General features: G+C 53.6%; 1 protein-coding gene across 1 annotated transcript; it reads left to right on the top strand.

Annotated features, from left to right (window-relative positions):
• Positions 1–138: 138 nt before the first annotated feature.
• DUSP3 (dual specificity phosphatase 3) lies at positions 139–11,920 on the top strand. The gene is made up of 3 exons (XM_030296196.2): positions 139–320; positions 2,921–3,147; positions 8,144–11,920. The coding sequence occupies exons 1-3, from the start codon at positions 196–198 to the stop codon at positions 8,347–8,349; spliced, it is 558 nt and encodes a 185-aa protein (XP_030152056.1). The 5' UTR covers positions 139–195; the 3' UTR covers positions 8,350–11,920.
• Positions 11,921–12,046: the final 126 nt, after the last annotated feature.

Genomic DNA, 12,046 nt, shown 5'->3' with positions numbered 1-12,046 from the left:
GCGCGACCCCAGCGGCGCGCCTCCTCGCGGGGAGCGGGGCGCGTCGGCCGCCTGCGCTCCGCCTTTTCCCGCGCCCGGCGGGCCCGCCTCCGGGGCGGGACGGGGCGGGTCCCGGCTCGCGAGCCCCCGCCCAGCTGACCCGGCGGCTCTCCCCTCGCAGGCTGCTGCCCCGGCGTGCTGGGCCCGGCCGCCGCCATGTCGGGCCCGTTCGAGCTCTCGGTGCAGGATCTCAACGACCTGCTCTCGGACGGCAGCGGCTGCTACAGCCTGCCGAGCCAGCCCTGCAACGAGGTCACCCCCAGGATCTACGTGGGCAACGCGTGAGTCGCCGCTGGGGCGCCCCGCCCACCCGAAAGCCGGGGTGGGGGCGTCGCGGGCGCGGGGAGGGGGGGGTGCGGGGCGTGGTCGCCGTCCGGGAACACAGAGGGGGCTGGAGTCGCCGCCCGCCCCCGTGCGTGGGGGCGGAGGGGCTAGACCCCGCCCCGGCCCCACGAGGTCCTCCCCCTCGCGGGGGGCACGGAGCCCGGGGCGCTCGGCCAGCCCGGCGTGCGGCCCGCAGCCGTTACCCGCTAGGGGCTCGGCTTTGGGCGGGGTCGGGCTACCGTGATCACTTAACAGGTGGCCCTCAGTCACCCGGCCGGTCTCCAGCCCGCGCGTCATGTGACAGCTGCCTGGCTCTGCAGTGAGGTCACCGCGGAATGTCTGCCTTCGCTGCCATGGCAACGGGCTGACGTCACAAATCGGGCGTGGAAGTTTCCCGGCTGGGCAGGCCTGATCAAGGAATGTGGGATCCGGAGAGCGGGGCCGGGGTTTCCTCGCTCCTTTTCCTGCCTTGCACATAGGGTTTGATTAACCAACGCCCTGAGCTCTGTGGGCCAGGGTCTGCGTGTTGGAAACCCAGAACTAACTCTCTTCTCTCCTTTTACCCAGGGGGAAATGGTGGCCCAGAGTGGTTGAGGGATTGTGAGGACAGGGTCAAAGTCTTGTTCATGTCTGTACCCCCTGTCCTGTACTACAGGATTGCTGCTTACCCTAAGGAGTGCCACAAAAACGGGGATCATCGCGGGGCTAAAAGGGGTCCATAAGGCAGGTCCCACCTTCATGGGGGACCGTCTCCTCCATTGCATTTATTCATTCAGCATATTGAGCACTTACTGTGTGTCAGGCACTGTATAATGCGCATTCATAGGGATGATAATGGTAAATTTGTTGAATGTCAAGTAATAGAGAAGGGAGGTGAATGGGAGTTCACCTTCAGAGTTGTTTGTTTTCATCAACCACTGCCTTACAATACAACCGTGTGCAGTATGGTGAGCAGGGACAAGCTAAAACAGTCCCAGAGCCTCAGCCAGAGGGCTCAGTAATTGCAGAGTTCTGAGGAAAGCCAGCCCCCTGCCCAGTCAACGCAAGCAGCAAGTGGCCTTGGTACCCTTGGGACCCGCTGTCTTGGGCAGTTTGGCACATTCGGCTGCCACCACTTACCAAGTGAAAACCTAGGTTGTGGATGTCTGGTGGTAGCCAGACTGGCAAGTGCTGACGGCCACTGTAGAAAACACATCCCCTGCCCAGTTAGTGAATCTGGCTTCGACTTGGCCACGGGTGTGTGTGTGTGGGGGGGGGGGTGCTCCCGCATGGTGGGAGCCCCTTAACCAAATCAGGGTTCACAGGGCAGAGAGGATCCTGTATGAACCTTGTTTTCTAGAACTCAGGATTTGCAGTTGATGTGGACATGACAGGCAGAGTGAGGGGAAGACAGAACAGAGCTGGCGTCAGGTCTCCTCCCGGCTCTGCCTCCAAGCAGCCCATGTGAGCGCAAGCACATCCTTCCGCTGTCCTGTTGGGCCCGAGTCTAAGCCGAGTCCTTGCTTCCTTACAGGCTGCTGTGATAGGCAAACAGGATCCTGTAGGAGAAGGCATTTCTGTAAAGTATACACTGCTGTCTGAATTGGGATGTTGTTGTGAGATGAAATAAAGGAGCCCTTTGACTATTCAGATCAAATGTTTTGTAACCCCCAGGGTTCTGTTGGCGCCACTTGGTCCCCAAGTGCTTCCTCACCCGAGAGAGCTTCAGAACCGTGGTTGGTGGTCTGTGGCGGAAAGGGTCCCTCTGGGGGACTGGCGGGGCTGCCGTGCTTTATAATCCAAGGAGGGGGGCTGCCTAGGTGGTGCCGATTTCCTTCTTTTTCACTGATTCACTGCATAGTTATTCGGCACCTACTATGTGCCAGGTGCTATAGCAGGTGATAGGCATGCAGACCGAAGCAGACGTGGTCATTCCCTCCAGGAGCTCACAGCCTGCCCGTCAAAACAAATAAGCACCATCAGGCATTAGAATAGCACTGTCCTCAGTGTCAGGCTCTGTCTACACAATAGCACATTTAACACTCAATGACAACCCCCCCCCCCCCCGGGGGTAGCTGCCGTTACCATCCCCATTTTACAGACGGGGAAGCTGGAGTCACAAAAAAGTCAAGGGACTTGCTCAAGGTTAACCTGGCTGGTGAGTCTCAGAGTTGGACTCAGCCCAGGCAGTCCGGCTCTGGAGCCCATTTTTAGCCACTGGGCTCTACCACCGCCTCAGCATAGGGAACACGATGCCAGATGGAATGGAGGGGTGACCGGGACATACTGCAGAGGGTGGTGAAAAATGAGAGGGTGTGTGTCCATGGAGAAGCTAGAGGACGGCATTCCAGAGCGGGAACAACACGGGTATGAAACCACCCAGTCTATTTGGGGAAGCTGCCGGTAATTAGATATGGCTGGCGTGGGGAAGGTGGGTCATAAGATGGGGAGAAGCTGGCAGGGGCCGAGCGTGGAGGGTTCCTTGCTTTGCCAAGAGACTTAGAATCTTCTCTGTCTTCCTCCCCCCGGGGCTGCCACTGGGTCAGTTAATCATTCCCTGCTGCTCTCTTCTGTCCAGGTCGGTGGCTCAAGACATCCCCAAGCTGCAGAAACTAGGCATCACCCATGTTCTGAATGCTGCTGAGGGCAGGTCCTTCATGCACGTCAACACCAACGCCAACTTCTACAAGGACTCCGGCATCACCTACCTGGGCATCAAAGCCAATGACACGCAGGAGTTCAACCTCAGCGCCTACTTTGAAAGGGCTGCAGACTTCATTGACCAGGCCTTGGCTCAAAAGAACGGTAAGGCACCTGCCTCCCAGGAAACAGTGCAAGGCAACTTTGACTGGATTTTTTTCTGGAAAAGAGGCCCGCAGTGGGCTTCCTCTTGGAACCTATCGAGTGGCGCTACATTACACAAGATGTACAAACCTTTCACCGGGTGGCAGCCCTGGGGTCCTTGTGTTTGAGTTGACTTTGGCTGAGAGTTCATTTCCAGCCACTCCCCACATGCCCCCAATTCAAATAGCTTCAGTAATAACGGTTTATCTTCCGTGGTAAGAAGTCCTGAGGTGAAGGAGCTCTGGGGCCGGTTGATTCAGCAGCTCAGTGGTAGCATCAGGACAAGGTGTTTCTCCTCTCTCTCTCCTGCCGCCCTCTGTGCTGGACAGTCCCCTAGTGGTCCCACCATGGCAGTGGCAGACCCAGTCACCACATCCCAGCAGGACAAAGTGCAGCGAAAGACGAGGCGGCCATCTCTTTCTCATGTGTTTTCTTTTCTCTTCCCTTCCCTTCCCTTCCCTCCCCTCCCCTCCCCTCCCCTCCCCTCCCCTCCCCTCCCCTTCCCTTCCCTTCCTCTTTTTTAAGAGCAAGTAGAATGGTCCTCAGAAACTCCTCGGTAGGGTTCCCCTCACATCTCGCTGGCTGGACTTGGCTTACGTGAATGCCTGGCCAGAGGAATGGGGGCAGTCGTGACTGGCTTAGGCTGGTGCTCAGCAAGCTGTGGCCCATGGGCCACGTCTTCCAGCTACTTTCTAAATGCTCCCAAACCTTAGACTGAAGCAGAACTGGTGAGGAACTGGCAGTCAGGGAAGGTGTCCCTGGGGGAAATCCTAGAAGGCAGAAGGCAGACGTCAGCTGAGCAGGCTGGGCCTCTTGCCCTTTCTGCTTTTAGCTTACTTCTCTCAGCAGCTGCCTTTACCTTCAAGCTGCTTCCCCCAGCCTCTTCCTCCCCTCCCCACAACCTTCTCAGGGGAAGTGCCCCCCCCCCCCATTAAGGCACAGTCAGCCTCGTCCCCCTGATTCTAGGCTGTCTCTACTACATAATGCTTCTTGTGCCTGGCCTCCGCCCCGGAACGATTTCCAATGACCAGTTTGTACCAGATGCTGATTATGGCGTATCTGGGGCTCAGGAGGGAAGTGTTATCACGCAGGGAATCTGCAGACTTCACTGTCAGGCCCTTCGTGGTCTCCTGTGTCCCCCAACCCTGGCTTCGGCTGTACTGAGTTCTTGTGTAGATGGCAACAAGGGGCACAGGTAAGGGGGTGCGTTTTGCTCATCTTGTATATGGATTGGTCATCCACTCGGGGAGCTTAGAGCTTTCTGACTTTGTTTCCTCTTTCCATACAACTAGGAACATAGCTTGACTTCTTGTGACCTCCTGCCTTAGCAGGAGCCCACGTGGGCTGAGTCTGGAAATTTCTCTCTGCCTCTCCCTACCCTGTCCTCTGGCAAACTCCACCTTGCATTTTAGCGCTGGGCACAGTGTTCTCTCTTCCATGAAGCCTGCCCTCAGGCTGGGTCCGCTGGGTCCCCCTGTCTGTCTCCCCAGCCCCTGATGTAGTATCGGGCACATAGCAGACAACGCTGCAAATAATTACCGAGTGAGTGACAAAAACGAATTCCAAGGACTCTAATGCCAAGTGTAAATGCTTCTGGGGTTGATTGGCCGAGTGAGTCAACAGAAATGCACTGGCCTCCAACAGTGTGCAGGGCTCAGGGGAACCAGGTGTCCATCACTTTGGAGAAGTGGGAACAGCCAGGAGTGCTCAGAGGAGGAAGCCGTCGTTTCCAGCCAGGAAGATCAAAGGAGGCTTTACGGAGGAGGATGGCGTCTGGGTGGGGCCTGGAAGGATGGGAGTCGAGCCCTCCCCTTCCCCATTGGTTCTGTGCGTCTTGGGCTTCTGAGTCTGTTCCAGGTGGTGAGGAAGCCTCTGTGCAGATGGTCCCCTTGCCAGGGTCAGGGCATGGATGGGAGTCCCCCCGCTCTCCGGACTTCGGGTACACTGGCCGGAGAGTGAATGGGCAGGAAAGTGGAGGCCTCCCCCTTCCTGCTTGGGAGGCACTGGGGAAATAGAGTCATGTTTTGGGGGTGGGGTGATGGGAACAGAAGAGACTGTGTTTGACTCTGGACCAGCCGCTTTCCTTCAAAGTAATGGCAGTCTACATGTATTGGTGGCTAATCATTTACTTGGCTAGTCAGCAAATACTCATCGAACACCAATGTATACTAGGGATGGTTGGGCATCCAGAAACCACTACCCCACAGGCCTTGCCCTCAAGGAACTCACAGTCTGGCAGAGGAGGGGTAGATCTGTGCAAGACCAACAGTGACATAGAGCTGGGCTGCCATAGTGGAAGATACTAGGTGCCACGAGAGGACTCCTGATGCCAGATGATGGTTATTTATTGAGTGTTTACAGGTGCCAGGTTCTAGCCTAAGGGCTTAAAATAATTTTTTTTTTTTTTAATTTTTTTTTTTTCAACGTTTATTTATTTTTGGGACAGAGAGAGACAGAGCATGAACGGGGGAGGGGCAGAGAGAGAGGGAGACACAGAATCGGAAGCAGGCTCCAGGCTCTGAGCCATCAGCCCAGAGTCTGACGCGGGGCTCGAACTCACGGACCGCGAGATCGTGACCTGGCTGAAGTCGGACGTTTAACCGACTGCGCCACCCAGGCGCCCCTAATTTTTTTTTTTAATGTTTATTCATTTTTGAGAAACAGAGACAGAGTGTGAGCGGGAGAGAGGGAGAGCCAGGATCTGAAGCAGGCTCCAGGCTCTGAGCTGTCAGCACAGAGCCCGGTGTGGGACTCGAACCCACGAGTCGCGAGGTCATGACCTGAGCCAAAGTCGGACACCTAACCGGCCAAGCCACCCAGGCACCCCTCTAGCCTAAGGGCTTTATATGTCATTTCCTTCAGTCCCCTAACAACATCATGCAATGGGTGCTCTTAACCCAGATGAGGAAATTGAGGCGTCGTGGGGTTAGATAGGTCGTAGCGTTAATGACGTTAATCACGTTAATAACGGGATAGGGGGAGATGGCGTTGGACGTGGGGGGCCAGCTTTAGTAGGGCCTCGTGGGCCATTTGAAGGGCCATGAGAGGGTGTTTTTTGTTGGTGTGGTTTATTATTATTATTATTTTTAGGTTTATTTATGTTGAGAGAGGGAGAGCGCGTGCACATGCATGCACGAGCTGGGGAGGGGCAGAGAGAGAGAGGGAGAGAGAGAGAGAATCCCAAGCAGGCTCTGTACTGTCAGTACAGAGCCGGATGGACGTGGGGCTCGAACTCACAAACCAAACCGTGAAATCATGACCAGAGCCAAAAATCAAGAGTTAGATGCTCAACCCCCTGAGCCACCCAAGTGCCCTGGGTGTGTTTTGATATTTTTGTCTTTGTGTTTGTAGTTGACATGCATGTTTCTTTTATCTTTTAAACCATTCTGTCGAGGTATAATTGACATTCGGTAAATCACACATATTTAAAACCTACAATTTGAAGTTTTGACATACGGATGCACTTGTGAAACCATCACCACAAACAAGATCGTGAGCACATCCATCCCCTCCCCCGCTGCCTGGAGTTTCCTCATATGCCCTCGTGACCTCTCCGCTCTGCCCCTCTCCACCTTCCAACCACTGGTCTGCTTTTTGTCACCAGACTTGAGTATACGTTTCGTAGACTTCTGTATAAATGGAATTACATGTATGCTCTTTTGGCCTGGCCTTTTTCACTCAGCGTAATTGTTGGGTATTCCATCCCTGTTGCTGCAAGTATCAACAATTCGCTCCTTGTTAATGCCGAGTAGTCTTCCAACATGTGGATGTACCAGTTTGTCCATTCACCTGTTGACGGGCATTTGGGTTGTTTCCATGTTCTGCTCTTGATTGAAATAGCAGTTTCATGTGGAGAAGCGCCCGTATCACAGGCGTGTGGCTCAGTGCGCCGCGCACACCCACGTATCAGCCCCCGGATCCGAAAACAGGACACCGCCAGCACCCTAGAAAGCCCGCCACGTGTTCCCTCCCAGTCGCCCCATCACTACCATCCAGACTTCTGATAGCACAGAGCAGTTTGCCCGCTCTCCTGCTCCATGGGGTCCCAGATGCCCTGTGTGTGTTTCATGTGTGTTGTTTCTGGTGTTCGTTCTTGGTACTTTATCTCTTCTACCGTTGGTGGGCCTTTGGGAGTTGCCAGCGGGGATTATGGTGACGGGCGCTGCCTTGTGAATGTTCTGGTGTCTTTTGGTGGACGTGTGCGCACGTTCCCACCCGGCCATCGGGGCCGCGTGTGTCCAGGCTGAGCACATACTGCCCCACAGTTTGCTGGCGTGCTGTGCTAACGCACAGCCCCCTCCGCAGCCACAGATAGAAGTCCTGCTGCTCTACAGCCTGACTGACGCCTTGTGTTTTCCGTCTTTTTCACTGAGTCATTCTGGTGGGTACACAATGGCTTCTTACTCTACTTTTCGTTTGCATTTCCCTGGAAGGGTTTTTTTGTTTTTTTTTTTTTTTTTTGGTTTTGTTTTTCACTTTTTAAAATGTTTATTTATTTATTTTCAGAGAGAGCACAAGCAGGGGAGGGGGCAGAGAGAGGGGGAGGGCGAGAATCCCAAGCAGGCTCCGTGCTGTCCACACAGGGCCTGATGTGGGGCTCAATCTCGAGAATCGTGAGATCGGGGGCGCCTGGGTGGCTCAGTCGGTTAAGCGTCTGACTTTGGCTCAGGTCATACTCTCATGCTTCATGAGTTCGGGCCCCACGTCCCGATTCGGATTCTGTCTCCCTCTCTGCCCCTCCTCCACTCACACTCTGTCTCTCTTTCTCTCTCTCTCTCAAAATTAAATAGACGTTAAAAAAAAAAAAAAAGAATCTTGAGATCATAACCCGAGCCGAAATCCAGAGTCAGACCCTTTAACCCACTGAGCCACCCAGGTGCCCCCAGGAGAGTTTTGACCAGGGTCTTCTGTGATTGGATGGCCCCAGCTCCAGCTCACGTGTCCCTGTTTCTTACAGGCCGGGTGCTTGTCCACTGCCGGGAAGGTTACAGCCGCTCCCCAACCCTAGTCATCGCGTACCTCATGATGCGCCAGAAGATGGATGTCAAGTCTGCCCTGAGCATCGTGAGGCAGAACCGTGAGATCGGCCCCAACGATGGTTTCCTGGCTCAGCTCTGCCAGCTCAATGACAGACTGGTCAAGGAGGGGAAATTGAAACTCTAGGGCACTCCCGCCGCCTCTTCTCTAGAGGCAGACAGGGGAGCCCCCGGTTGAGGTGTCCCAAGCCACCATGTTTAGGAAACACAGTGCACCCTGCTCCTAGCATCACCAGGCACTCGCCCACAAGTCTGTCCCAACACAGCCCTGGGCCACTTTCCCCCTGGGGAGCATATAAAGAAGCTTGCTAAGGAGGGCGTTCTTGCTCCCTGGTGTGTGTCCTGTGCCTGCAGTTTATGATGTCCCCTCCCTGAGGTGGGGGCGCAGAGGGGGAAGGCGTGTGGCATGTGTCCTTCTCCCGGATGACCGAAGGCAGGAGGTCCGTGCAAGTGTAAGGCTCGAGATGCCCACAGGGGTCCCTCCTGACCTCCGTTGCCCCCTGCTTCCCTCCCCCCTGCTCCCTACCATCCACCCCTGGGGCCTCTCCTGAGCGGGGACCCCCGCACCTCGAGCCCTGTAAGGGAACTATGCAAACGCAGGCTCCTCTCCCTCCACCATGCCTGTCTCCCCCTGCTCCTCCTAGCTGTCCGCACCTTGCTCAGAGGCAGAGGCCCATCGTGAGGTCTGAACTGGCCTGGAGAAGCCATCAGTTGTTAGCGGGTGGAAATTCCCATGAAGAGACTGCATTGTAATTATTTCCTTAGGATTAAAGATACCTAAACGAAGAGGCCCTCGAGGGGCAAACAGATTCCCCCTGGAGGACTCCCCTAAGTCAATAGTTTTTAAGATGCGAATCGTTGGAAGGCTTGCGTTCAGAATCCCCTGCTTTGGAATGTTCCCCTTGGACTGCTCTCAGGTCGCTTGGTCTGTTAGAAGCGTGATGCCTTGGGCATGGTTTTATTTTATTTTTATTTTTATTTTTATTTTTGTTTTTATTTTTTTTTTTTTATTTTTTTAGAAAACAGAGTGTTGAAGTTCCAGCCTATTTAAAAACCCCACCATTTGAAGAATTACAAAGGGTTTGTCCTGAATGACCGTGTTGGCCAGCGCCAGCCTCTCGTGCTAACTGCTTTCTTGTCTCGGTTGCTATTCCAAGGACGGGAGGAAGTTGGCCAATTACAGTGTGGGTGTGTGGGTGTGTCGGGGGGTGTGTGTCTCAGAAACACAGGCAGAGGATGGACGAGTGGCTCCTCACCGTGCCCGCTTGTAGGTAGTTCTTAACGGCTCTGTGATGCCAGGAGCGAGCCTGGGGCCCCGGGAGCAAAAATGACTCAGCCAGGCAGAAATGAAACACGGCGGTGCGTCCAAATGGAGCCTTCACTGCTGGTAGAGCAAACCACAAACAGGAACAGCCTTTTTTAGGACTTTGTAAGGATGATGTCGGAACGCACCAGCACACGCGTGCACACGCTTGTCAGAATATAGGAGTTTTGTTTCAGACACGGTCTTGTTAGGACTTTCCATGACCGTCACCGTGGAAAGCGAGGTGTTCCTGTCTCTCCAGGTTCCCTGCCAGCAGAGAGGTGGCCCTCAGCCACACCCCCAGGTCCTAGCACGTAGAGGTCTATAAAAGTTGGTGGAATTAAACTTTTTTTTTTTTTTTTTTTGAGCACCAGACGTGTGCAGGGTGTTGTTCTGGTGGGTGTATCAAGCTCCCAGAAGGCCTGAAGGGAAAGATCCAGGACTTTTGTTGAATAGTTAAAAATTCCGTTTTAAATTTGAATTCTGGCAGCATTGACCTGTCGAGGCGGGGAATGCGCCTTTTTCAAGAGTTGACCGGGAACGTCCGGAACGTCCGGCCAGACAAGGAGAAGCAGGGTGCCGCAGGGCCTCATGGGTGTCGTGACCTCTGTTGCTGCATGGTCCCTTTTCTCTGTGACCACAGTCACCCTGGACAAATTAGGGTCTGTCGTCTTTTCCAGATACCGGACTGCCCACGTAGACCCACCTAAGTGAAACGGCCATCCTCTCTAACCTGTGTACCTCACCTCACGGTTTCCAGAGCACTGTCCCACTTAATCTAACTTGATCCTTTCAGTAACCCGATCAAGTTGGTAGAGCTTCTTCATGTATGGTTACCTTTTTTAAGAAAAAGGAGCTGGGGTTCACACTGAGGGAGGGCATGGCCCCCAGGCTGTCCCGGCCTCTTAAGGCAGAGCCAAGGCCAGACTTTGACGTTTGCTGCTCCCTGAAGCTGAATTCTTTGTCTCATGCTACCCTCCTCCCCCAAGACAGGAGCTCCCTGGGAGTGCCCAGGTGCCCTGAACATGCCCTTGACCCAGCCTGTGTGCACAAGAGCCAGTCGGTGCTCTGGATGGAGTACGGTGGTTCAAGCTGTACTGCCCAGGGGGTCTGCACGCGGGCGGGAGGGAGTTGGTACAAACCCATCCCTGCTCCAGGAAACGGAAGTAAAATGTGGGTCCCCGATTCGGTTAGAATGTGTGGCTCTTCCTCCAGGAAACATGTAGCACCCCTAAGTTGGAGCTTTCTGCTCTGCTTCCAGAAGAGGCTCTGGGGCTGGGGGGCCAGGGGTCCCCCCCCCCACACTTAGGCAGTGGTCACGCCACAGGACGGCCACAGCTACTTAGGCCAGTTAACCAGACCTCTCGAAGGCCTTTTTGTGGGGGCATGAGGGAGAAAAGGCCATTGAGAAAATTACTGCCTTTACTCTGGGGCTACTTTTATGCTGATAATTTGGGATTTCTTGGTAGTCTTTAGTCCCAGAAACCCCGTATTTACTTCATGAGATTTAGCTCCTAATTTTTGAGTAAAATAAAACTCTTATTTGTGTAAGAGCCAGCATATGCCCAGCTGTGAGTGGAAGCTGTTTCTGGACAGCTCTCTACCCCTGGGAAATGGTGGAATAGGAACTCAGGGTGCCCTTACCCCCTCCCCTGACCTGATCCCTTCTTTGACTAGCAGACCCTCACATAGGTCGAATTAGAGCACCAAATGGCTTTCTTCTCAAATCTAAAGCAGTACACTTTCCACAGGCTGGTCTGTTTCCCTGCCACTCTGAGTTATCTGGAGAGCAGAAACCACCCATCTGTCAAACAAGGGGGCCCATCTAGAAGACCTCTAAGGTCCCTTTGGCCCTGACACTGTAGGGTTCTCTGAGAACCCCCACCTGGAATTTACCACCACCTGGAAATTATAGGGTATGTAATAACATGACCAGCAGGTGGCACTGTGTTCCACCCATGGTGATGGATGGTTTGAAAAGGAAAGTTGGTGCCTTTTGTGTCACAAGTTAATGTTAAGATGCTAATGTTTTAATTAAAATAAGCACTGATCTTATAATACGAAGATATGAACTTTCCTCGCAGGAAATTTTCTGTCGTAAAACCGGTGTCAGGAATCACCGAAGAGCCAACAGAGTTGGTCTTTCCAAGTCAAGGTTTTATCCTGATTGGAAATAGAAACCCTCTCCGGTTGAGAGAGCAGATCCGTCGGAAGCTTAACTTACCTCCTGCCAGCTGTTAGGGTGATTTGATTGTGAAAGCGTGAATTTTCTGGGCAGAAAAGGGGAAGGTATTAAATTGGTTTTAAAGGAAAGTAAGCTTAACGTCTGTTGTATCACAAATCAGTGTTAAAACACTAACTGTAACCAAAATAAATGTCTTACATTACATAGAAATGGTCTTTTTGTCCTTCTTACCACAGCTGATTTTCTTCCCTGCTCTTCTGTTTGCTTTTTGTAACTTTTCAAAATAAGCATCATCTAAAAATTAGCCCTCCTGAACTAGTTCTCATTTCCATGATG

Source organism: Lynx canadensis, chromosome E1 (assembly GCF_007474595.2).
Source record: "Lynx canadensis isolate LIC74 chromosome E1, mLynCan4.pri.v2, whole genome shotgun sequence".
In the NCBI taxonomy this organism is placed as follows: domain Eukaryota; kingdom Metazoa; phylum Chordata; class Mammalia; order Carnivora; family Felidae; genus Lynx; species Lynx canadensis.
The sequence above is the reverse complement of the archived record's forward strand: the minus strand, read 5'-3'. Positions and strand labels throughout refer to the sequence as shown.

Bases quoted from the DNA above. Each gene is read 5' to 3' on its own strand.
- DUSP3 (XM_030296196.2), top strand. From the start codon at position 196: ATGTCGGGCCCGTTCGAGCTCTCGGTGCAGGATCTCAACGACCTGCTC. The intron at 321-2,920 runs GTGAGTCGCCGC...TCTTCTGTCCAG, and splicing joins AGGATCTACGTGGGCAACGC to GTCGGTGGCTCAAGACATCC. The intron at 3,148-8,143 runs GTAAGGCACCTG...TGTTTCTTACAG, and splicing joins GGCCTTGGCTCAAAAGAACG to GCCGGGTGCTTGTCCACTGC.